Source organism: Psammomys obesus, unplaced genomic scaffold (genome assembly GCF_907164565.1).
Source record: "Psammomys obesus unplaced genomic scaffold, mPsaObe1.curated_primary_1811, whole genome shotgun sequence".
Classification (NCBI taxonomy): Eukaryota; Metazoa; Chordata; class Mammalia; order Rodentia; family Muridae; genus Psammomys; species Psammomys obesus.
Genome location: NW_026592118.1, coordinates 7,040,977 through 7,068,158, shown reverse-complemented (window position 1 = coordinate 7,068,158; position 27,182 = coordinate 7,040,977). Strand labels below are relative to the sequence as shown.

Genomic DNA, 27,182 nt, shown 5'->3' with positions numbered 1-27,182 from the left:
TGTGTGTGTGTGTGTGTGTGTGTGTGTGTGTGTGTGTGTGTGTGTGTTGGGGGTTGAGGGTAAAACCAACCTGTGCTTTATAACTGACCACCAAACACTCATAAACAATTTCAGGGTTTATTCTCATGAGTTGTCTATTAAAGAAGAAAAGGGAATAAGAAAAGTTTTTAAAACCATGTGCTTCTTTTTTCTCCCCAGTATTTCTCTGTGTGGTTGTGGAAAAGTTAGGACAGACACTAAATCACAAGTGAGCAAAGATGAAAAGGAGTTTCTTAATTAAGGTCCAAGAATAAAAGGACATCACTGACTTTCCAGTGTGCTGTCATACAAATATTCATCAGAGTAAGTAAAAGTTCAGAACGATCAAGACATTGTGCTAAACGAAGTAAGCCAGGGGGAAAAAAATACTGTGTAGAATCTAGAAATGTCAAACTCATAAAGCAGAGAGCACGAGGTGGTTGACAGGAATGTGGCTGGAAAAAAAAAGGTAATACAGGGAGTTTTTAGGATCATTAGTAATCCTAATAATGGCATGATACTGGTAAAAATGTACACAGTTCCAATAACAATAATAAATTTTGGAGATATGTAGTAATCTGACTATAATATTGAGCTATATATACGTATAACTGCAAGAAGTATAGATTTCTAACTTTCAATTCTCTTTGATGAAAATTACTTATGTGTATATCACACAACATTACATTCTGACAAATGGATAACATGGTTAATTAACACACTATCATCACATATATTGACTTTTTGTTTTGTTTCTGTAGTGAGGATACATAAAATCATAAGAATAGATCTTCCGTGTTCTTACTACATCATAAAGAATTAGAGAACCATGTTAGGTGATAGATATGTTATGTCAGGTGATAAATGTGTTGATTAGCTTGACTGCTGTCATCATTTCACAGTGTTTGCATAATTAAAAGATCATGATGTACATTTCTCACATGTACAAGTTTTGTCAAAAGTGCCTCCATCATGAAAACAGTTCACTGAAAAACAAGCTACATATTGTTATTTCTTCACCCACTTAAGATCAGAAGCATCAACGTTAATAGGGTTGGAGTTTCCAGGGCTGAGTGAGCTCCAGCTGATAACACCTGCTGGACACTATTATTTAAAATTCCACCTGCACTCAAAACTGTGAGACTCAAACTGCAGTCATCACCATCCCAGGAACTCGAGATGGTTATGCACAAAGGAAGGAACACAACTTATCCTGAGCAGGCTTGAAGAAAAGCTACCTGGCTCAGAAGGCAAGGCAGGTGGCTGAAATGTTTACTGAGTGCTTGTCTTTCAGTCCCCACCTTAATACCTCCCTAACCCAGTTTTAAGACTTTCCCCCCTTCTTGTTAAATTTATCCCCTTTTCTCTGTTTTTGTGGATGAATTTAGGACCTTTTAGAGATATACTTTGAGGTCTAGCAAAATTTTACAATAAAGTTTGAGCTACAGTGTCTTTCAAATGGTTGCAGCATGACCCAAGACATATTGCTTACAGTAAAAACCATTAGAGATCATCAAGAAGGCTCTCAGATAAAAGCAGGAGCTGCCAAGCCTGACAGCCTAGATTTCATCTCTGGGACCCACATGATGGAAGGAAAAGACCCATCTCAGCAAGCTGTCCCCTAACCTCCACATGCATGCCATGACATGCACACTCCAACACAAAAACACAAATAAGTAAATAAATAAATGTAATAAACAGTAAAATAAAATTAACATACATGCACAACTCTATATTTCATTAAATCCCTCTTAAACTTAAGCTTCAAGTTCTACTTTGTAATGTCTAGTCATGCCCCTGAAAATAAGGTTGAAGGCTAACAAACTGTCCATTATTCAGAGTTTGACTACAATGAAAGAAATATGACTAGAAGAATCCAAAATAATTTTTCCAGAAGTTGTGACTAGATTCTACAATTTCATCCCTGGAAAATTACAAAGGACCTTTAATAAATAGGTACATATCTGGCACCAAGGAGCTCTCAACGACTTCCTTGGGGCTTTATAAACCTCTGTGGACTCACTTCCCTCATCAGCAGATAAACATCCATCTCACAGAGAAGGGATCATCATATGCTTTCTCCAAAGTTGTGCTTTGCAGTAAGTGTGGCAGGAAACAAACGGAGAGAGATGATTAATTAACAGTCCCTGTCTCCTTTGAAATGCCTGACCAGTTATGACTCAAATAACCCAAATCTCACTGGACCCAGATAAATGACTCTTATTTTTGCCAGACCTTACCACAGAAGTCTGAATCAGACAAAAATGAGTATGGGGAGGATGAGAAAAAACTACGTTGGCTGAACCTAAAGAACTGATGATGATACTATTAACAATGTCATGGTTCAGCACCACAATCCACCTGAAAAGGTAAAAAAAAAAAATGAATATGACAAAATGCATAAAAGACAAATGCAAAATCCAAAGGATTATTCTATTTATTTAAAAGAGCATTTAGACATGCTACATGGATGGAGATAAGACTGACCGCTAATGATTTTTTTTTCTGTCTTTCCCTATATATCATTATTTTGCAGTTTTCTTAATGATCATTAATAGATAATTATGGAGCTACAGGTTGAGTTACTTTTTTACATGATTCTTGAATATTTTAGGCATCTTCACAAACCACACTAACACACACAATACAGAAACATATGTGCCGGGGGCAGAAGGATTGAGCATGTTTTCCACTTCGGAAATCACAGCCATCATGGTTTCTGTCCTCCCTAAGACATCATTATTACTTTCATATGATTTATGGCTGAGAAGTATGAGGGATAGTGCAAAGATCCTCTGCCAAATTCCCATATGGCATATAACATAAGCCAAACTGTGAAAAACTCATAAAAGTGGGCAGATCAGTTTCATCAAAGAGAGGATTAAGAGGGTTCCAGAGTCTGAACAGGAAACTTGCCAAATACATTTTTTTTACAGTAATTCCAAAGGAACAGCAATGACTACAGCCCTTCCCAGGGTGTGGGCCTTGAGCTAAATGTGGGGGCATGAAGCAAGAGAACAGGCAGAGACAATGTAAGGACCTATCAATCAGCCTTGTTTTTTTATGTATCTGCCACTTCTTTTTCTTCTTGGACAGAAACTAAAATTGATATCCTTTTTAATGCTTTCATAAAAGATTGCTGTTTCTTGAAAGTCCTCATAGATAAGTCACTACAACACCTACTAAACATTGTAACAATGAATAAATAATTTCCCTTAAAAATAGTAAAATGTTCCCCCTACATCCATAAATAAGCATTTCTGACATCATTTATATTTTCACATAAATTTCTATGATGGTGAATGTCCAGGACAACATTCCTGAATTTGGACATGAATTAGTTACAAAATAAACAAGGTGACATTAAAGCTAACATGCCCTAAAAGAAGAGATAAGCAAAGGTGAAGAGTGAGAAAAATAACAAAGTCCAGAAGAACTAAGAGCCTATAATCTAAAGAAAAAAAGTTAAAGAGCATGTAAAAGAAAAGCAGGTATCTACTGTTACAGTAGCTGAGCAGTGAAAAACTTTTGCTATGAGCCTAACAATCTGAACTGGAAAATGAAAGTATCTCTGACCTCTACACATGAACTATGATGGATAACACACACAGAGGAGGGGGGGAGGTAGAAGAATTTTAATCCAGCAATATGGCTGCTCTGGTAAGGGATCACATCCAAAGACCTTCTATGTCTATGTGATAAGACTGGAATGCAGACAGGCCCTGGATTACAGTATGATCTGGCTGGAATATAGACAGGCACCCTTAGTACACACCTCTAATCCCAAACAATGTAGGTAAATTAAATTGGCAGAAGGAAGCAGCCAGTGTGAAAGAGATGCCTAGTTGAGAGACAAACAAAGTAATCAATCAGAGAAAGATTTGACAGAGTAGGATATGCTCAACTTTCCCGAGAACAGAGTGGAAAGAGAGGTTAAGAGAGAGCAAAGAGAGAGGGAGGAAGCAGTTTTAGTGGGACAGTTTTACTAAGTTGAAGAAAGAACAGGCTAGAAACAGGTGAAGACAGAATGAGCCAGAGAATAAGAAGGAGGCAGAAGATTAGAATAGATTGCTAGAGTTTGAGGTTAAGCAGCTTGGAGAGGAATTTGAGCCAGAACAGCTGAGCTGAACCAGCCAGGGTTCAGAAAGATCTAGAACGAGTAAGCTTATTCGGCAATAAGTCTCAGAGGCTGAAAACATTCTAGGCCTAGATTAGACTGTACGGAGGCTAGAAGCTTCCAGGCTAGGCCTAGGTTAGCAGATGGAGGTCGTAGCAGTAAGCCTCCCAGGCAACAATTACAACTGGCGAATATAAGTTACTTTTACACACACAGAGAGGTTTTTGAATTTTGCATTATTATTTTATGTAAAAGAGTAGTTTGCCTGTATGCATGTCTAGGTACCACTATGTACGTGGTGCCTGAGGTTGCCAGAGGAGGCATCCAATCCCCTAAAACTGTAGTAATAGATGGTTGTGAACTGCCATGTGGGTTCTGGAAACTGAACCCAATCTGGAAGAGCAGCCAGTGCTCTTAACTGCTGAGTCACCACTCTAGTCCTGCTGAAGTCCGTTTAATGAGAACAGGAGAAAGCAAGTTATCAAGTTGTTTTAGGTGTGCTTAATGCAAAGCCGTGAAGAGAAGTTTGAGAAGGAGCCCGGATGGCGCTCCATTGAAGGGAGGATATACATGCATTGAAACGTGCAAAGCATTTGACATCCATATCACAGGAGCGTAGAATGATGTAATAGTTACACCTGTAGGCTCACCTGGTAGAGCAGGCTGTGCTGAGAAGTGCTAAGTATCAAAAGCCTACTTAGATAAGTTTACGAGGGATCAAGAGGAAAGAGAATTATCAGGACATTGAAACAGTCAAAGACTGCACGTGGGGGAGGGGCATGAAGCTCAGTGGTATTCGCCAAATGTGGTCAAGGCCCTGAGTTTCATCTTAGCACTGTACAGATCAAAAGGGTGATGGTCAAGACTTATTGAAACAACAGACGGACAGGGAAAACACTTGTGATCTGGTTTCTACATTTATGAAGGAACCAAGATTGAAGAGAGAACGTTAAATAATTATACATGTCTGCCATTTACAGAAAGAAAAAAAAACATCAAAAGTTGCCTGTAGCAAGAATATAAAAAAAAAATTCTTGCATAAGGATAAACATACTACCAAAATCTTTCCTTTTTTTCTTTTTAAATTTTTTTAAAATTATTATTATTTATTACAATATATTCACTTCGTGGCCCAGCCGTGGCCCCCTCCCTTGTCTCCTCCCAATTTCACCCTGCCCCGGTTCTCCCCCATGCCCTCCTCTAGTACACTGGTAGAGGAGGACCTCCTCCCCTTCTATCTGACCCTAGCCTATAAGGTCCCACCAGGGCTGGTTGCATTGTCTTCCTCTATTGCCTGTCAAGGCTACACCCCCCACCCCAAAGGGGTTGGTGATCAGAGAGCCTGCCACTGAATTCATGCCAGAGACAACCCCTCATTCAGAAAGGCAAATGTGATAGACATTGGAAGGAGGAGAAGACAAGGAACAGGACAGAAGCCTATCACAGAGGGCCTCTGAAAGGCTCTACTGATCGAGGTATCAAAGCAGAGGCTGAGACTCATAGTCAAACTTTGGGCAAAATGCATGGATATTTAGGAAAGAAGGGGGAGATAAAAAGATCTGGATGGGACAGGAACTCCATAAGGAGAGCAACAGAGCCATAAAAACTGGGCCTTGCGGGCTCTGCAGAGACAGATACCCCAACCAAGGACCATGCATGGAGAGGACCTAAAACCCCTGCTCAGAGGTAGCCCATAGACTCAGTCTCCAAGTAGGTTCCAAAAATCTTTCAAGAAAGTGAATTTCTTGGATTTTTCCAAGTTAGCATTGACAGCACAGTCATGTTGGCATGGGCATCCGGCATAAAGAGAGCACACAGAATTCTAGGGCCTCTTCAAGTGCAGGTGGTTATGGATACGGTTAAGAACTTAGCTGTCACTAAAAAGATTCTTATGTTGAAGGCATGGTACTTCACTGAAAGTGCTTTTGGGGAAACAGTGGGCCCTGTAGGGGGTGCAGTTTAAAGGAAGATGTCACATCCCTGAAAAGAATGTCCTCTAAGAAGGCACTTCTTAGTATCTGTTTTGAAACGCTGCTTGGTAGAGTCTTTCAGATGCCTTCTGCGGTAGACTCCTGTCATATGTCCAATGCACATCTCATTTTTCTTTCTAAGTGAGGATTGATCATAACCAAACCTTCAGCAGAAGGGGAGTTAGTATGACGTGGAAATGATAGGAGTCCCACAAGGACCAAATATATCTGGGCACAGGGTTTTTTTCTGAAACTGTTTCTCCAACCAAGGACCATGTGTGGATATAACCTAGAACCTTTGCTCGGATGAAGCTCGTGGTAGCTCAATAACCAATTGGTTTCCCATAGTAAGGGGAACAGGGCTATTTCTGACAGGACCTCAATGAAAGAAAGGCTCTTTGACCTCCCCACCCCCCAAGGGAGGAGCAGTTCTGCTAGGCCACAGAGGAGGACTTTGCAGCCAGTCCTGAAGATACCTGATAAAACAGGGCCAGACGAAAGGGGAGGAGGTCCTCCCCAATCTGTGGACTTGGAAAAGGGCAGGGAGAAGCTGAGGGAGGGAGGGTGGGATTGGGAGGGAATAAGGGAGCAGGATACAGCTGGGATACAGAGTTAATAAAATGTAAATAATAATAATAAAAATAAAATAAGGCACTTCTTTTCATCCCTTCATACCTCTTGGCTTCTGGTCACAGTGAGAGAAGCAAGGCTGCATCCCCACAGTAAGGCTCTGCATTATCTTGAGTATAAAAACAACAGATCCAGACAACCACTGAGGCCAGGCTTTGAAGCAAGCCCAATAAACCAGTCTTTTAAGTAAGTAGGTTGGCTCAGGCCATAGGAAACTAACACAAAGTCTAAAACACACCCAGCAGAAAGGGCAGACCTAGCAAAGGGCACTACAAGAAACTCAGAGAAAGGTGAATGGACTATCTAAACATGGAAAGAATGGAGAGAATAGAAACAGAAAGTGCTACAACCTCAGGGTCCTTGGAGCTAAGTAGCAGCTGAGACTTAACTTAATCAACTCAAGACTCACAAGGAAACTGCCTAAGAGAGCAGCTTTTGGAGAGTGAAGAAGAGAAGAGAAGCCAGACATCATTGGTCCAAGTGAGTGCTGAGAAAGCAAAAGCAGGATCATCTCTAACCACCTTGTTCACTTCCTGTCGAAAGCCACAGATCTGCCAAATCTGGTGAAGAGACCAACAGAAACCCTATCAGCACAAAGGAAATAGCGCCTTAATGAGTGTCTTTACCTTCTTGTGGTTCTTATAAACATTTCTGTGAGCAAACCCCTTTCCACAGAGCTTGCAGTGATAGGGCTTATCTTCACTGTGGATCACTTTGTGGGCGCCCACTTGATCGAGTCTCTTGAATGACTTGTTACAGATCTCACAGTTATAAGGTCGCTTTTCTGTGAAGAATGAGCAGAGACAAGCTCACATGTCTATGAAGGTCAAGGGCCAAGGGGAAGCATCCTTTCCTGCAATTACATCTTATGCATAAACAAATTAAAGTACGGTCAGACAGGCACAGAGAAATGGGTCCCACATAGTTCATCAGCGATTGACATGCGAGTATTCACAAATTAAGATGAAAATGCTTATTCCTATGTAGACACACTTTTAAAGTTAACCCTTGGGAAATAAAGTTTAAATTCAAAGCACAAATTCTATTTCTACATGAAAAGATAAAAGTGTGTGTTTGATCGATTATTTTTAGTGCTTAGAGATCTGTTAGTGACAGACGTAATCACAGAGCACCAGGAAGGCTCTGGGGCAGATCTCCCTAGCTTCAGCAGGAGCCAAGGGTTTTGAAAGGTTATAACATCCGCAGTTATGGAACAGGCACATAATGTTAACAGGCAAGAAAACAATCCGGGGCACATCAGACAAAGCACACCTGAAAGCCAATAGCGTTCAGTCACTGACCTTAACTCACTAACACTTAATCTTCCTCCAAACCATCTGGATGTTCAAAAACATTTATTTCAAAATCCTCAAACTATAATCTTTCTAAATTCTTTAAAAGAATGCCATAAGATAAAAGTTCTTTTCAATACAATTTTAGTCTCTTTATAAGTTTAAAAACAATGACAAAGAAGCCTAGTACTCAAAATTGTTTAACTTACACCTAAATAACTTTTTCTCAAAATATTTATATATTTTTCTATTTTATGAGCACCATAAATAGAATGCAAAAGTATCTAGAAACATAATCAAAACAATACTTGTGGAATCTCCACTAAATGCCAAACACTATGCCAGTACATCTTGTAAATGGTCTTATTTATTTTCAAAGTGCTTTTGACAAGTACCAGGATGCCACATCACAAATAAAGAGTAAAGAAACGAAGGTCCCAAATTAAATGGTGATTTCTGAAGACCTTTCATATCCTGTGGCCAAAAACCTTTGCCTTATAAACAAATCCAGTTCAAGACAACTAAGAATTTAGAAATCATATGACTAAGCTAGAACTTATAGCCAGGGCTTCTGATTACTCCATTTTAGTTTCTTTTTTTTTTTAATTTATGACAATTTATTCACTTTGTATCCCAGCTGTAGCCCCCTCCCTCGACCCCTCCCAATCCCACCCTCTCTCCCTCATATCATCCCATATCACTTCCCCAGACCACTGATAGAGGAGGTCCTCCTCCCCTTCCATTTGACCCTAGCCTATAAGGTCTCATCAGGACTGTCTGCATTATCTTCGTCTGTGGCCTGGTAAGGCTGTCATCTCCCCCTTAGGGGGAGGTGGTCAAAGAACTAGCCATTGAGTTCATGTCAGAGATAGCCCCTATTCCCCTTACTAGGCAACCCAGTTGGACACTGAGCTGCCATGAGCTTTATCTGTGCAGGGGTTCTAGGTTATCTCCATGAATGGTCCTTGGTTGGAGTATCAGTCTTTGAAAAGATCCTTGGGCCCAGATCCTTTGGTCCTGTTGCTCTCCTTGTGGAGCTCCTGTCCCACCAAGGTCTTTCTATCTCCCCCTTCTGTCATGGTTTCTTGAAGAAGACAGTAATTCTTTTGCAGTGATTTCAATATTTGTAAGAGGTACACAGTTCACCTGAGTGGGTGATCATGTGACGTTTCAGCTGATTAGCAGAAATAAACTTTTTCATACATTCTTGACAATCAAATATCTCATGAATCTGAAAAAGATTGAATTGACAGTTAAACCAATTGTTAAACAAAAGCAAAAATGTAAACACATGGACAGCTTTTCGTGCTGGGCTCACGCCGCTCTAAGTCTGCTCCATGTAGAGCATAGCTGCCCAATTTGTATGTAGTAAATCTACAAATTGTAAAAAATGTTCACAAGCAACATATATTAACTTGTGTTGTAAATAAAACTTAGAGTGGGAAATATGTTACCCATGATATAATATGCCTTTTAGAATAGTCATTAATACTTAAAATGCAAGAGTACTGACCAAATGGCAACTGCAGTGCAAGGTCAGCAAGAAGCTGATCTAAAAGCACTAGGTTCCCAGTGAAATAAAAATGCTGGACTGTAGAAAGTAGCCCATACAGACAATGACTGGTCCTGCATCAAACGTAAGCGACATGGCCAACAGTGTATTAATAATGCTGTGGTCAGGAATTCTCAGTTGAATACATAGATTACAGGAGCTCTGACGTGGGGCTGGATGAATACATGAGACCTGAATGTGAAGTTGTCTCACTTTTGTAACTGTTCTACCACATACATGTGTCTCATGGCATGTTGTATACTTTAAGTACAAATGAACAAAATGTATTTTGAATATAGCGTCTCAGAACACAGCTTTAACACATAAGCTAATATAAATGTTACAATGGGCTACTACTATATTAGTCTTTTCTATCTCAAACCATAAAATAGTTGGTATGGAAAACAGAAGCCCACTTTATTATCAGAAGGAAGTATTCAGCACTAAGAGGCAGATGGCATGAAGCCTGCCTGGAGAAATGCTGGCCACCCAAAGACCAAGGGCATCAAACTCCTGGACTTAGATTCAAAACTAGCTTCTCTTGACAGTACAAGTAAATCCCTGCTTCAGGGAGCCAAAGCTGTGTCTGTCACTACAAAATAACTAGATGCCGCAGAGAAAAAGATCAGCATGACTGACACTGTGCATGACTAGAGGATGAGGCTGTCTTGGGATCTAAGTTGCCATGATAGGAAGGGTGAAAAGAAGGAGAAAAGCTGGTGGCAGAAGGGTAACAGATCCAGGCCTGTCAGCTGGCCTTACACTCTGCCATGCCATGGTATATCTAAGCTTGAAAAGCCTCCTCTGTCTATTTTTCTCTTTAGTGAGCTAAAGCTTGTGTGTGTGTGCCTGGAAAAGGGAGAAGGCAGCTAGTCTCTACCAGACATCAGTCCTCTGGGGTCTGTCTTCTCCGTATGCAGGGACCCAGCTACACTCAGTTCTGAGCTGGGATGGATTGCAGTGTGGAGCCTGTGCAGCCACTGCTGGAGGAACTAGGGCACAGAGGCACAGGGCACAGAGGAAGGATTGGCAGTCTCTGGCCCTCAAATGCCTATGCGAGCTTCAGCTAAGGATAGGTGATGTTTATTTAAAGCTGGTAAGTGCAGCTTTATATTCTTAAACAGTGGGTGTAAAAATATTTAATATACAATTTTATAATGATAACAAGATTAAAATGACAAATCTTCAGTGTCATAAAAATGAAGCCTTTTCTCAGTGGAGGAATGGATTCACAAATTGTGGTATATCTACACAATGGAATATTACTCAGCAATAAAAAACAAGGAAATCATGAAATTTGCAGGTAAATGGTGGGATCTGGAAAAGATCATCCTGAGTGAGCTGTCCCAGAAGCAGAAAGATGCACATGGTATATACTCACTCACATAGACATATAATACAGGATAAACCTACTAAAATGTGTACACCTAGAGAAACTAATCAAGAGGGAGGACTCTTGCTAAAATGCTCAATTCCTATCCAGAAAGGCAAAAAGGCTGGACATCAGAAAAAGGAGAAAAGAAGGAACAAGTCAGGAACCTGACACAGAGGACCTCTGAAAAGCTCTGCCCTGCAGACTACCAATGTAGATGCTGAGACTTATGGGCAACCTTTGGGCAGAGTGCAATCTTAGGAAAGAAGTGGGAAACAGTAAGACCTGTAGAGGACAGGAACTACACAAGGAGAGCAATAGAACCAAAAAATCTGAACACAGGGGTCTTTCTTGAGACTGATATTCCAACCAAGGACAATGCATGGAGATAACCTAAGACCCCTGCACAGATGTAGCCCATGGCAGTTCAGTATCCAAGTGAGTTCCATTGTAATAGGAAGAGGGACTATCTCTGACATGAACTGCTTGGCCTGCTCTTTAATTACCTCCCCCTGAGGGGGAAGCAGCATTACCAGGCCACAGAAGAGGACACTGCAGCCACTCCTAATGAGACCTAATTGACTAGGATCAGAAGGAAGGAAAAGAAGTCCTCCCCTATCAGTGGACTTGGGGAGGGGCATACATGCAGAGGGTGGAGGAAGGGACAAATTGGGATGGGAGAAGGGAGGGAACCACAGGGGGGATACAAAGTGAATAAAGTGTAATTAATAAAGAAAAAAATGAAAAAAATGAAGCCTTTTTAATATTCAAATTGTGTTGCTATAAAAATGTTAAAATATTAATCTATACTAACATATAGATTAATCTATATTAATAAAATATTAATCTATGTATTGGATACTATAACTGTTAAAATACTACAAAACACTCATATTTATTCAAATTTTAACTCTCATAGTTTTTAAACATGAGACATTTTCCAAGGTTGAATTAATGCTTTTTGCATTAACAATTTTATTTATAGTGGAAAATTAAGGCCATCAGTATTTTTTAAACTTCTAACAAAACTTTACAGACAAATGACAGGCAATACTATTTAATTATGCCTAATGTTGAGAAAACATGTTTTGTTGAACTTCCAATTCTCTACCCTGATTTTTCAAGGTGATAATTTACTACATGAAGTCCTAAATGAAATAACTTTAAATAAAAATCATAATGTACTTTATTACAATACAAAATAGTATGCTGTAATGTAAATGACTACGCTATGCTGTAATTTAGTATTGTTATAAAGTGCCATCTGCTGTCAAGGTGAAATACTGCAACTAACCTCCATTAGACATTAGAGCTGGCCAGCTTCAATGGTTGACATTTTTTGGATTTACTCAAACCTCCTTCGTATGAAGAAGGGCTTTGAGGGACTACTCTACAACAGGTGCAAGTTTACTTGAGTAACAACTTATTAACATTCTGCAAATCTTCATAACTTGAAGGCACAGCTGTACCTTTTGTAATCCACCAACAGGTATGTATACCTTTTTGTCTGCCAAGTTAATCTTTTATAGAGAAAGTATCTAAAATAAGGCATTAGTCAAAACAGGCTCATGAATAAGTTTGTTAAAATACTCTGTAAAATATCTTCAACATGATAATAGAAGATTAAGTAGATCCAGGAAATAAGTCATAAACTTTCAAATGAGGACATTTATAAATACATACTGCAACAGAGTTAATACTTTTGCCTCAGACTAAGTCTCTATTTGCCACATCCTAGCACTAATTAAAGAAAAAAGGGGCCTACAGGACCTTGAGAGACTCAGTGGATAAAGAAGACTCTGTGTAATCATGAAGTTCTATATTCAGCTCCCCAGAACCCACATAAAAGCTTGTCTGCAACCCCAGAGTTCCTAGGAAGGCACAAGAGGCAGAGAAAGGAGATGACTTAGAAGCTCATGAGCCAGACAATCTGGTACATGCAACAGGGAACAAGGTTTCAATCAAGGTAGAAAGACAGGACCAAAACGGAGACGTCTTCGGGTCTCCACATGTGTGCATGGCAAGTGCATGCCTGCAATCACATGTCTACACACGTACATACACATACACGATTTAAGGGGTGAAGCTAGAAAGTGTGTAGACGGGCATTCTGCAACTGCAGCAGACATACTAAAGGCTGCATGCTACGAAGCAGAATAGCCTGGCCCAGGTACCAGAATGACGCCCAGATCCAAGAGGCATATCACATCTTCAAACAACCTCATACAATCACCAGCTGGAAAACGGTAAACACCAGCAACAACTACGAGAATGAACAGAAAATTCTAATCAATTCAATGTCCCTTTTCGGAAATGAGAAATCCAGCCGAATGTTGCTTGGAGACCTACTGACAGATGAAGAAACAGCCTTTATCAGCAATCCAGGAGACAACTCCACACATGTCAGCATGACAGGAACGATTTCATTTGTCACGATTTAAATCTATGGATCAGACTTTGGAACTAGTAGATGAAAAGGCACATAAGCTTTAAGTCCTGCCAAATTGCTATATAATAAAACGGCATGAATGCAAATACATAGAAAACATTTTACAATTCACAAGAAAAGTGAAGCTTTTATACTCATCAGCAATATCTCCTCTAAATATCAAGTCACTGAAATTTTTTTCATGTTCTTAGATATACTAAATAATGTAACATATAAAATTGGGAGATAATGGGGACTCTATAATGACATAAACAAAATCTACATCATATTTTCATTCCATCATATTCTCTATCAACTACTTACTATTGAATAGATGCTTAATTTTTAACATTAGCCTATTATACAAAGATAACAGTAATTATTATACTTTATTTCAAAATATTAAGTACATTTTCTACTACTATAGTTTTTTTCCTAATGAGACTTGGATACATAAAGCTATCTATAAACATACTGTATTAGTTTAATGTCAAAAATAGGATGAAGAAAAAAAAATAAGGAAAAATACTACAGTGCCAGTACATATCACTCTTTTTACATTCGTTTTGGTCTTTTAAAATCATCCAGCTCTCATTTTGTACCAAACTAAGCTATACTATGTATTCATTTTAATAAAAAAGGCAAAATCTGAGCAAAAAAAAAAAAGTATGTTTTTAAGTGACTGATTTATGTTTTCTGAGCAAACACCAACTGAAAAGTCTTGAAAACATGGTGGGTGCTCTGTGGGAACCAGCTAGACACGCGTGACTCCTGCACTGAAGAATCTGTGAGCTAACCATGAACGACACAACTTTATCTCTTCTGCAGCTCACCCCTCTGCACACTGCTCCTGCCGTGTAGAACACACTGTACCTGGCTAGCTAAGCTCTGTCTTAAATCAATATCCACATGTGCACGGGGCTGATCGTACCTGAAGGCCTTACAGCCAACACACAGGCTCTCACCCACCTTCCTGTGCTCCTGCAGGCTTGACACTGAGGTGCACCTTCTATTGCATACTGAGCACATGAGCTTTCTTTTAGGATCACCTAAGACAGGAATGAAACACCATCACAGATTAACTGAGGTTGACTCAGTACCTCCTCTACATGATTTCACTGTCATGACTTAGAATTCTATGCTGTATACTCAAGCCTTTCCTTCCAAACTTGAATGTCCCAGCTCATCAGTTTCTATATATCAAATAAACTTTTTGCTCTCCCATCTGTTAAAATAATACTTAGAAAGTTTCTACAAAATGTCAAAGCAAAATTAAAATAAATGTGCTTTTTTAAAGGAAAAATGAACATGTTAATTCATAAATTGATTCTTCCATTTCCTTTATCTTTCAGCAAGAGATTTCTTTTCACTGTTATTCATAGACAATTCTTTCAGTACTAAATTCCTAAAGAGTTTGAGCCCATATCTTATTAAATAAGTGTTTAAATAGTACAATGTAAAACCAACCACAATAATGTATTGAATTGGCAATCTACACTGTTAGACAATCAAACCAAAACTAAATTTTGTCTTCCTTTACAATGATTATAGGGGCTCATTTCATGTTTCAAACTACACAGCAATTAAATAAAAGACTAAAAATAATTTCAAAAGGCAATGTCAGGGCCTTATTATCTGTACCAACACAAACAGTCTCAAAACGATATTTTATAACTTTAAGTTATAGATTTAAAAACTCCCAAAGTAAATATTTAACATAATGTAGCACCATGTGCCTGTCACTTCACCCAAACAAGGTGAAGCCCACACCCATTCTCACCACCCGCATCAACGACAGGAACCTATGGCAACAAAACTAATGTCACAGCGCTGTGAGATTATAGTGCAGAACTATGTTTATAAAAGGAAAGTAAACATTTAGGGAAAGAAAGGTAGGACTATTCATCCTGCTTTTCAAGATAACAAGGTATTCAAAGTAACAGCAGGTATATTTGACCTGTTTAACACACTCTCCAGACTACATAGCCAAGAAAATTTGTTTGGTGGTGACAATAGGGATAAAAAAAAAAAAAAAAAAAAAAAACCTTCTTCCCACAGCAAAATGAATATTAGCCTGTATGTACTTGTTCATCAGTCTGTACATATATTGCAGAAAGACCACTGAGAGTAAACATTCCATCCTTTCCAACTCCCATTATTTGGGATTGTCCACCTTCTTGGCATAGTTCTTTATCACACCTCTTTATTGAGACCAGGTCCTGGCTTTCCCATAAAGGTAAAAGGAGGGGAAGAGAGAAAGAAGTTGATATCTCCAACTATTTATTTCACCTAACCCTCCACTCCTGCCTCTGCTTCAGTACCAACCCCCATTTCTACTCTTTCTTTCTCTCTTCCTCACACCTCTTCTTCAGTTACAACTAGAATACTGAATTTATATACAAAAATAAGCAAATAGCTTATGAGGATACAGAAAATATTATTTCTCATAAATGCAACCTTTTTCTTAGCATCCACAAAAATCCACAGAATTTTGGCTTCTGATATTCAGGTACACATAACTTTTAGGAGGGCTGGAGATATGGTGATAGAGTTCAGTGGTAGGGTCAGGCACTGAGTTAAATTATCAGCCAGAAAAACAAAACAAACAACAACAACAAATTACAGTAACAGTCACAGAAGCAAATGATGGTCAGGGAAGCCATAGAACTTTGTTCACTCACAAACCTACCCACCATATGCTATGGTTGCTACCCAAAAGATGTTTGACCCAGGGACATGATGGGTTGGAGAGATGGCTCAGTGATTAAGAGCGCTGTCTGCTCTTCTAGAGGTCCTGAGTTCAATTCCCGGCAACCACTATCTATAATGTGAACTGATGCCCTCTTCTGGCATGCAGGTGTACATGCAGATAGAAGACTCACACACATAAAATAAAAGATGTTTGACCCACATTTAAATATTAAGCTTCTCTCCCTTTTACCCCCTAGAGGTCATGTCACCTAACAAGGACATGCTTCATTATCAATCAGAATAGAAGTAATAAGGTTTCCTAGCTCCTTGGGTACCTCTGTTGTTCCCAGCCATTCCTGAGTGCTGCTCTCCTTGCTATAACAGGAAGTGCTCTCCCCATCATCCCTGCTTTAGATAAAAGAGGAGAAGCAGAGAGAGCTTCTGGATGAGGAATTGAAATCATGTGCCAAACCAAGTGAAAGGTATACATGGAGACTCGAGCTAAAATACAACAGCTTTCACATCCTCTTGCAACCTACAACATGGGATAACAATGATGAAACACTCTCCATGTATGAATGGTTTCCTGCAAAATCACCACAAATGCCCCAAAGCTGCAATAGTAAGCAACCCAAGGCCAATTACAAGAAGACTCAAAAATTATACTATAAGCACAGCAGGAAGACCATATGCCTAGTGATGAGGACAGAAGAGTTTCCAGAGTTGTAACATCCATCTGGCTTTTCACTTAGTTCAGCAAAGTTGACTTTAAAACTGACATAAAAGTTTGGTTAAAATACATTGCATACAAAGATGGAGAAAATTAAGAACAGCATTTTAGCCAAAACAGCATAAAAAAATGAAGGCAAATCTATCAAAAAGTTATGCCTGCTTCTGCCATCATATAAAAGGCACCAGTATATTTTAAATTCAGCAGGGAAGTCATTTTCCATACACCAGCCATATGTTCTTCAAAAAGAAAGCCACAGAACAATGCTGGGAAGTCTTCATGATTGGCATCCCCTGAAGGTTAGCACAAAAAGCTCCACCTTCTGCCACCAGACCATTGTTCATGGCTCAGTGTGCAGGCTTGGTCAGTGATGAAGTAAGGCCTGCACTCAGACTCATGCTAACCTCTGCCACCTTATTATTAAAGTCAGTTATTTTCAGGCAACAGAGGTCCCGATGTCAGGTATCAATCACTCTTTTCACATACTTGTGAGAATAAAACGATAAAGAAGAAAAGAGTTTCCTGCCTATCAAAAGGCACATTTTCGCTCACTTCCCAGAAGTGAAGGTAAAAGCAAATACATGAGAAAAGGACATGTGTATACCGACAGCCGGTTTCCGTAGGCCTCAGACTCCGTTACCAAACTGACAGAGAAGAAAAGAAAAGGCCCTACAGTGCAACAGACATCACAAGCCAAAATATATTCACTGATGGCCTAGAAAGTACCAAGGACAAAATCCTAGGTGACAATCAAACATTCTATTTGTTTTATTGTTTGGCTAGTGATTACAAGGAATTAAGCAAGTGTTTACTGAAAATTCAAATATTTTCAAATCCATGCCTAAATGTGGTTAGGAATTCTCTCCAGTATTTAAGAAATGCAAACACTAAAGGCACTAAATGTTTCTGCAAAAATATTAAGGCAGAAGTCCATCACTTCATAGTTTCAAAGTATACCTACAAATTCTCAATGTCAACAAGTATAAAAAAATGAAGTTGGCAGAGTAAAACAGTGAAATGATCAAACAGTATACCTGAGTGACAAGAACAGCTAAGCGTGAGAGTGGATTACAGTAATGGTTTATTCAGACACGAGGAAAATGGTAAATGCTGCTGCAATCAACTTGGGAAAATATTGCTCAGTGAAACGCACCAACAAGTAAGATGTGCGTGGGGGACGCATAATGGGAAGCCAGCTCCCTCCTCACAGAAGAGAACCGGAAACAGAGCCCGCGGCCTGCGGACGGGGCGCCAGGTTAGTAAAGATGGGCCAATGCCTCCTCACCAGTATGGACATTTTCCTGGTGCCTTTTCAGAGCATCCTTGCTTTTCAGCCTCTTCCCACAGCTGTCGGCTTTGCACACAAACCTGGCATCCCCTCGACAAGCCTTCTGGTGCTGCTCAAAACTATAAGACAGGTAGCAAGAGGGGCAGAAGAAATGATGAAGACATACCTCCAGACTCAAACATCACAGCGGGCTTCTGGAACCCACGCCTCCTGGGACATGCTTCCTGCAGGGATCATTTCATGCACTAATTATGTAGGTGATACAGATGTATTTAAACCCTTCGGTTTACTTAGTGGAATGCTGACTTGTGGTGGCTATGAAATTATGCATGCCAATTGGTAAAAGTCATTTTATAACTAGACACTAAACTTCACTCTTGAACTGAAAGAAGAACTGCAAGCAGAACACTGAAAATTTGTGGAGAATCATTCAGGCTGCTTATGGCTGTGCAGTGAAGAACGCTGAGGAGGGAGAGGGGGAAGAAAGCCAGAGTGTCGAGGTATGCTTCCGTCCTCCAGCCACCGTGCCGTGGTCGCCTACATTTTTAAAGGTACCCTATTTAGACCTAAGCTATAGCTCAAAATATAATACAGTGCAACAAAATACATATAAAAGCTGACTAGAATACAGGCTAACGCTAACTATTTAACAAGTACACAATTATTGCTTTTTAGAAACAATTAATAAAATTTCTAAATGTTTAATCCATCCTAAAGTATCATATTTTCAAAGTTTTGTTATACGTAAATAAAAATTTTTCATACTTCATAAGCAAAAGCTAATGTATATAATATATAGAAATGCCGTATCTATACATATATGACAGATACATGATAGATAGTAGATAGATAGATGATAGATAGATAGATAGATAGATAGATAGATAGATAGATAGATAGGCAGACAGATAGATGGGAACGAAATGGCATACTTTGGAATTAAACAAAACAAAAAGGAAATATTAAGTGTGGAAGATGTTTTATCCATGTAATATGACAGTCTGCTAAGTGTGAAAGTTGAGATTCTCTGTACATTCTCAATTTTGGTAACTCTGGTCTTACCAAATGTTAAAATGGAAGCTAATTTTATATGTTGTAAGCATAAATTATTAAGATAAGGTAAAAAGCAAATTTACGTAATTCACTGCCCTATCACACTGTGACCCATTCATCTTTATTCTTTCAAGTCACTATGAAATAGATGGTGTTTCCCATACTTCCATTATTGCTACACTCAAGTCTTCATTACTGAAATATTTTTAAAACAATTTGGAGAGCAAGTAAGTGAAACCTGGTAAAGAAACTCAATTTACTGGCTAAATTATACTATACATATGTAAATTTCAGATTAGTAAACCATTAAGCACGGTATTTAATGGCAAGTATCAAACACACAGAAAAGAGCTACCATAACAATATCTACCTCACGATTATCAACAAGATTCATACATTCAGAACTCGGGAAAGATGAGCTCATGGCAAAGCAGGCTGACTGCCACTTTCCCACAGACGCTGGCACATACTTTTACCCACAGGCACAATATTCAGATCTATATGAAGCGACATGAACAATGCGAGTGTTTGTCCACAAGCTGAAACACCCCAAGCGTACGCACTGTCTCTGCAATGCCTGCTTCACGGGGAACGTCTTCCGGCAGCCCCCACACTTGAACTCTTTCTCCCCGGTGGGCTTCTGGTGCAAGGACTGCAGGTGCCCAGTAAGGATTTCTCCGCTGGGAAAGCTTGATTCACACTGTGGACAGGCAAAGTCCTCTTCACAGCCAAGGGGACCTGTGCAGCGGTACAACCCCAGAGTTCACAAGCCAGAAACTAGTGTTGACCCATTTCAAAATTAAACTACAAAAAGTGCCTCTACTACACTCAATTTTTAATTGCTCTAACAAATGTTAACACTGTCCACATTAAGCAAAAAACAAAAATGTTATCAAAAAACTATTTTAGAAATCACTTTATAATGTTTCACGGAAGTGATGCAAAATCACATTTGATCTTGTTTCCTTTATAATGGTAATATTTCCGATCAGAAATGATATTAAATGCTGAACTGCAAATCAATTCTTTTCCTGCAAAATAGATAATCTTTGTTCACTCTGAGCTTTGCAAGGAGAAAAGTCCAATAGACATAAACTATCTTGAATTGCCAAAGGGGAATCTCACGCATATTTGAAATAAGGCACATCCTGAAAACAGCACTGACTCAGGCAGGTGCTTTGGGTGAGGCCCTGCTGTTCCACAGGACTGGCAGAGTTCCACCCAAGCTCTTCAGAATGCCATTAAAGTTACATATTTGTGAGCAGTTTTCCAATAAAATGAAGAGTTAAAATGTACTGAATATGACAAAATTAGGATAACCAGTAATACCACCCTGAAGACACAGCTGTGCAGAGCAAGGCCACACGCATTCAGTCTGTGAGGAGCAGTGTCTGCGGCCATATGTCAGGTGCACTTTCCCATGGTGCTCTTCCCAGGCCTTCTAATTCCAAGTCATTTAGAGACGTAAGGTGCCAATCACACAGAGTCTACACCGCTTAACATGTGAACGGCATCTTTGTTTCTTTTGCTGGTTTGGGGTTGTTTTTGTATGTGTTTGTTTTCACTTCTGCAAATGAAGAGGAGTCAGACCCCAAATGTGCTGTTCCCTCACCTTGAATCTGAACTGCCAGAGAGTGAACAAATAATTTCTGACTGTTTAAAAGTATTCAGTGCGGTAAAATGGACAAAGACACAGTGTGCTACAGCACAGCATTATGGCTATTTACCTCAAATTCTCTGCAGGAGTAAAACATGGGCCCAAAAATAACTGATTATTTCATGGCAGTTGATAACCAACTGCTATCTCTCTCTTGAATTGCAGGTTTCACCTACGGTCACTTGAAGTTTTTGATTCCCACACAAGGACAAATTAGCCATCCTGCCAGCTCCTGTGACCAGAATAGAAATAGATTTCCAGAAGGTCCAGATTCCCAGAGGATCAAAGAAGACAGATCTCCAGGACACAGCATGGCCACCCTGCACATCTGGCCTCCTCACGGGTACATGGGGACGAAATCCCTGAAGCCTGAGCCACCTCTTTACTGGCCTTTGGCAGAGCCAGTGCAGGAGGACACAGCCCTTCACTATGTGTTACCACAGTGACAGCAAGGACAGAGCTGCCTCTTACCTTGGCCATCATACAGGACACCTCTGTTGCTCACCTAAACAGTTTCTTCCTGCTAGTCAAAAGTGTAGAATAGTTTTGAGAAAAACTATTTCAACAATACCACATCCTAACACCCACCCATAATTTGATTCCAGCTACCTTCCACTTCAACTTTCCTTCCTTCAGATCATCAAACAAAGATGCTGTACCTTTGCTTCCAGCTGCTGACTGTCCTTTAGAGTGGTCAACTTTGCCTTCTTTGGTCACGGTCAGAGCTGGTCGCTCCTCCTCTTCCTCCTCCACATCACTGTCCAGGTACCCAATCAGAAGCTCTGTATCTGTTTCTATATCATCAACTGCCAAGTAGAAAATATTTTCTCCTTCCTGAAACAAAGTTTACAACTGCTAAGGCATCATTAGCTTCTGACATCACCTTAAGGTCTATTAACTTAGTACGTGATTTAACAATACATCTGTCAGCACCTGGGAATGGAAACAAACCATCAGGGCTTCAAGGTTAGGCACAGATACAAAGTAAGTTCAAGGCCAGGTTAGGCAACAAGAGACTTTGTCTCAAAAACACGAACAAGCTAACAAATAATAACTATTACAATGAAATAACCATCGACCCATGAAGTTACTATTAATTTTTCTTTATATCTAGTTGATCTGGATGTTGAAAATATTCAAGTCACCTAGATACAAAAATACAACTGTATACAAAAGATGAGTGACTTCATATCAACTGTGTCTATAAATATGTAAATATGGATTAGTGATTTTGTTCTGATTAATAATACGTATAAAATTAGAAAAGAAAACTTTCAAATCCTGACACAAACTAAAGTGAATGTAAACAAACTCTTTTCAGAAAGAATTTCCAAAGAGCTGAACTAGAAATACCTAAGACACTAGACACAGGAAATTTAAGATACTAACTGAGTAATCCTGAGTACCTCATTTCTTTGGCCTGGTTTATCCTATGGAAATGACTGAAAGAGGAGGAAAAGAACAAAGGCAACCAGCAGCATACCTTTATTTTTATTTAAAAAGGAAATTCTAGCAGGCAGGAATCAGTAACAGCTGAAAAGATGAGCACCCTGGAGGACCTTCAACCAGGCACATAGGAGGAACGCTGCAGAACCTAAGGAATTCCCAGAGAATCCTCTCTCTTGGAATAAAATTGGTTCAAAATGCCTCCCCGGGCCTTCAGCCAATCTTCAAAGAAGTCAGTCCTGGGGCTGCAAGGCTGGCTGTTACAGGAGAAACGCCCAGAGTGGGTTTTCTCCCATAGCTGAGGAGTCTCCCTGAGACAGTTCCTAATTTGGTTGCTGAAGATAAACACAAGAAATGCACAGACTGAATTTATTGAAACCTCCTCATGGACAAAATGAGGAAAGGGCAAGGAAAATAAGTTCTACGAGGAGTGAAATTCAATAAAGCCCAAAGCACAGAATGAAGGCTTCTTTATTTGGAAAGCGCATTAACGCTGAAGTTGAAATGCACAGTGAAAAAAAGCAAAGCAGGAAGGAAGAGCAAGGAAGGGTGTATAATGGCTGTTTAGATGGACATGTGCACTATGCCCAAGCAGAAACCCCAGGAACTACTGAAAAGTTCACACACGTTTTGTCAGGAATAGAAAGGAGCTACTCTATAATCACTTTGCTTGAGCTCCCCAACTACCTCCCCAACCCTGTTGCTGTGACAAAGTATGTAACCAAAGCAGCTGAAGGAAGAAAGGGGTTTGTCTGACAGTTTGAGATTTGATCCATCATGGTCTGAGAAGTCATTGCTCTGGCAGCAAGAGGAAGCTGGTCATATTGAAACTGCAGTCAGGAAGCAGCGAGAGAAAGAGGGAGAGAGACAGAGAGGAGGAGAAAGGGACAAAGACAGAGAGACCCAGAGACAGACAGAGAAAGTGAGAGAGAGACAGAGAAACAGAGACAGAGATACTGTGCTCAGCTCCATTTCTTGCTTTTATTAAGTTATGAGAAAACGGTGTCTAACAACATTTGTGGCACTTTCTCAAAGTGCTCTCACAGACATGTGCAAAGGTTTGTTTCCATGGTGTTGATTATTCTGTCATGTTGACAATGACATAAGCACAGCATTTGAGAAAGGTCTCATTGTAGCGACTTAGCTCCCCTAATACTATATAGGCTAGGCTTGAACTTCTGACAGTTCTCCTGGCCCTGCTTCCCAAGTGCTGGGATTATAAAAGTGAACTACCAAGTTCCACCTGTTTTTGTATTTAGTGTATTTTGTAATTAAATACACACACACACACACACACACACACACTTTTTAGAGTTCCCTGGAGAATAACAGAAATGATGATCATTATTCAACAATAAGAGAGAGAGAGAGAAAACTCAAAGATTCAATGTGTTTAGTCACAGTTGATGAGACCATGTTTCAGAACATCCATACTCCTAGAAACATAGTTATTTCTAGTTAGGAAATAATGAGGCAGTTTGTATAAACTACTACCTGTGATGTAACAAGAATAAAGAAACAAAGGGACACAGACAGTCAGTAGAAGAGACTAAATCAGAACCAGGGCTTTCCCAGTTTAGTTTTTCTAAGCACCTGCAGAGTCCCTAATGGAGGCCTCAGACACAATCATAAATCTTAGTGCTTATCTGATCAAATCCATGAAAATTTATTGAAACCACTCTCTGCAATATCAGTCACTTTGTGGTGGTTTAAACAGTAACAGATAATCTTTAATTTTAAGACATGATAACATATTAAACTATAACTTTGAGGGATGCCTGCTTACGAGAGGTTCTGTAATGAAAACAGGGTTTAATATTTACTAGACATTTAATAAAAGCAATGGCAGCACTTCATAATCTGAGGTGCTTGGCCACGTTATAAAATGAGAAATGCAGCTACAGAGGTTACATGCATCTGCTTAAGAAATGGGGAAAATTATTCTGTATATGGTTCACACCATTACCAAAACCTATAGCTTCCTCTTCTGCATGCATTTGGCCCCATAGTGTTAAGATCACACTCTTTTCTCTCCCCCTGGCCTACCATACAGTGAGGATCTTGAAGGTCTCCCTATGGCCCACATGTGGAAAGCTTGCTCTCCAACATGTTATGCTACTGAGAGAGGGTGGAGCCTTTAGGAGCTGAGGTCGAGGTGCCGAAGGTTGACTAGGGGTATGCCCTCAAAGGGACCACCTGGCACTCTGGACCCATCCAGCCCCTTCTTTGCTTCCCCCACATGTTCCTTACCACATTGAGGCCTGCTACAATGGCAGACAAACCATTTGCTTTGGAATTCCCTTCTGTTGGTATATATTTTACAGTTTTATTAAATTAGTTAAATCATTAAATAATATATTGCTTCCGTAGTAAAGCATAAGAAAACTAATTAAAGCCCTGTTCCTTTATACAAGGAAGTGATGCCACATAGCTTCTTGGAAGGAACACAGCGTTTTGGGATGCCTACGGTTTAAAGTTTCTTTCTAGACTGATGAGCTATGTGATTGATAGCTTAACATTTCCAAATATTAACGTCCTCATCTGTAAAAGAAATATCTTTAATAAACATGTAAACATTTTATGTTTTTGACATTTTAATAAATATGATAAAATAATTACAATACCTTTATTGAAACAATCTGTTTCGTAAGATGGCTGAAAATATTACCGCGTTAATAGCTGTCAGATCTAGCAAGGTGTCACACTGTCATGTGCTTAGTAACCAGGGGTGTTAGCTATTACTATTTATGTATTTGATGTACTTTTAATTATATGTATTTATGCTTATGTTTGTGTGGGGTATGAACATGTGCTAATGGAAATCCATGAAAGCCAGAAGAGGGCACGGAACCCCTCAAGCTGAAGTTACAGGTAGTTGTGAGGTGCTTGGAATCTAACTCTGCAAGAGCTGTACATTTTCTAAACCACCTGGCCATCTCCCTGCTTTTACTGTTATTTGACATAAATTTAAAAGCCAGTGATTTAAATCTTCATTTTCTTTTCAAAAACTGTTTCAACTAATCAAGATTGCTTTGGCCATGGTATTTTTACTAATCTTTGCTTGGCTAAGTTGCCTTCAGCCAAAAATCAAATCCATTTCCATTCCTTCCCAACCACACCTCTGAAACACCCAGAATTTGATCATTTCTGCTCACTGGTTAGCATGCCAATGTGTTGCTATGGCTCTGATTCGGCTTGCTGACTGAGACATGAAGTGATCAGTCACAAGGTCTTCCTTCAACTGAGGAATCTCTCAGAACATAAAGTTTTCAGCGTTAACGCTGGGAGAATCCTAGGCAAGCCAAAATAGTTGGTAGACCTAACTCTACACTCAGAATGCTCTCCAAGGTCACATTCTCAACTTAGGTTGGGTCTACCCTTCTTGTGGTGACTGATCTTCTGGCACAATTAAAAACTGGTATATCCTAACTATGCTACTAACTGGGAGACTGTGTCCTTAAGGTGCTCTGCAGCAGGCACTCGGGAGTGCTGCACAGGAAGAATGTTTACTTAGGGCTCTAAACTTCTTGCTGCTCCCAGCCTATGTCAGTTGGGCAAGCCTCCTTGTCAGCCAGGACCTCTGTTTCAGCTACAAAGCAGTGATGAGGGCTTACCTTCTCCTTTGTTAGGTCAGAGTCAGTCACAAGTGACAGAGGGTCCATTCAATGGAGCAAAACAAAAATTGCTCATACAACTTTATCTCTCATACCTTATCCCACTTAAGATAGGAGCTCCACAAGAACCAACTATATCTGGGCCCAGGTGTCTTTTCTGAGACTGTTTCTCCAACCAAAGACCATGAATGGATATAACCTAGAACCCCTGTCCAGATGTAGCCCATGGCAGCTCAGTATCCAAGTGGGTCTCCTAATAAGGGGAACAGGGACTGTTTCTGACATGAACTCAATGGCTGGCACTTTGACCTCCCCCCACCCCCGAGGGAGGAGCAGCCTTGCTTGGCCACAGAGGAGGACATTGTAGCCAGCCCTGAAGAGACCTGATAAGCTAGGATCAGATGGAAGGGGAGGAGGACCTCCCCTATCAGTGGATTTAGAGAGGGGCAGGAAGGAGCTGAAGGAGGGAGGGTGGGATTGAGAGGGAGGGAGGGACGACGGGACTACAGCTGGGATGCAAAGTAAATAAACTGTAATTAATATAGAAATAATAAATAAATTTAAAAAATAAGAATAAGAGGAGGCAGAGAGGAATAAGGATGGAATATGAGCAAGGAACAGAAGAAAAAATAAAGTGGCTACAACAGAGGGAAAAAAAAGAAAGGTTGACATAAATTAAGAAAACTGTCTAAACAGGATGCAATAAGAAACTAGAAAATGCAATCTTGTAAGGCTGAGAGTCCTCTTCTCAAAAAAAAAAAAAATCACAGCACTTAGGCCATGATTTGATAAGAGCTCTTTCACAGTGACTACTATATTATGCAGTGGTTAGGATCAAATTAGCTTAAGATACTTTCCTGTTAAATTCTTTCTAATTCTATGACGTAATGAACAGGTCCTTTCCTGGAAGTTTGGGAGATAAATCTGACTTGCAGGGCTGGAAATATGGCTCAGTGGCTAAACACCTGCTGCTCCTTCAGAGGGCCCAAATTCTATCCCTAGCACCCACATCAGGCAGCTCATAATTGCCTATGACTTCAGCTCCAGGGAATCCAACACTCTCTTCCAGTCACCTCAGGTATCCACATTAATATGACATATGTGTGTGCATACACACACACACACACACACCAAAATAAATAAATATAGAGATGGAGAGAGATATAAATCTTTTTAAAAGAATTATCCTTTCAAATTTCCTACCTCCTTTCATCACCAACATCACTTACAAACCTCAACTTTCCCTGACAATATGTCTGTCATCCGTACTCAAGCACCAGGCCTCACTAGGATAGATTTCATGAACTCATGCATGGTAGGTTCT

The 27,182-nt window shown here is 39.8% G+C and overlaps 1 protein-coding gene across 2 annotated transcripts in view; it reads right to left on the bottom strand.

Annotated features, from left to right (window-relative positions):
• Positions 1–27,182, bottom strand: part of Prdm5 (PR/SET domain 5) — a 176,172-nt gene that overhangs the window by 74,391 nt on the left and 74,599 nt on the right. Inside the window, exons 4-9 of one of the 2 annotated variants that reach the window (XM_055612769.1) lie at positions 21,458–21,632; positions 19,705–19,879; positions 18,086–18,207; positions 14,349–14,428; positions 9,174–9,258; positions 7,362–7,519 (exon numbers count right to left, since the gene is read on the bottom strand). In XM_055612769.1, coding sequence (XP_055468744.1) covers positions 7,362–7,519; positions 9,174–9,258; positions 14,349–14,428; positions 18,086–18,207; positions 19,705–19,879; positions 21,458–21,632 — 795 coding nt within the window. The remainder of the gene's footprint in view (positions 1–7,361; positions 7,520–9,173; positions 9,259–14,348; positions 14,429–18,085; positions 18,208–19,704; positions 19,880–21,457; positions 21,633–27,182) is intronic. The other variant, XM_055612770.1, reaches the window with a different exon arrangement.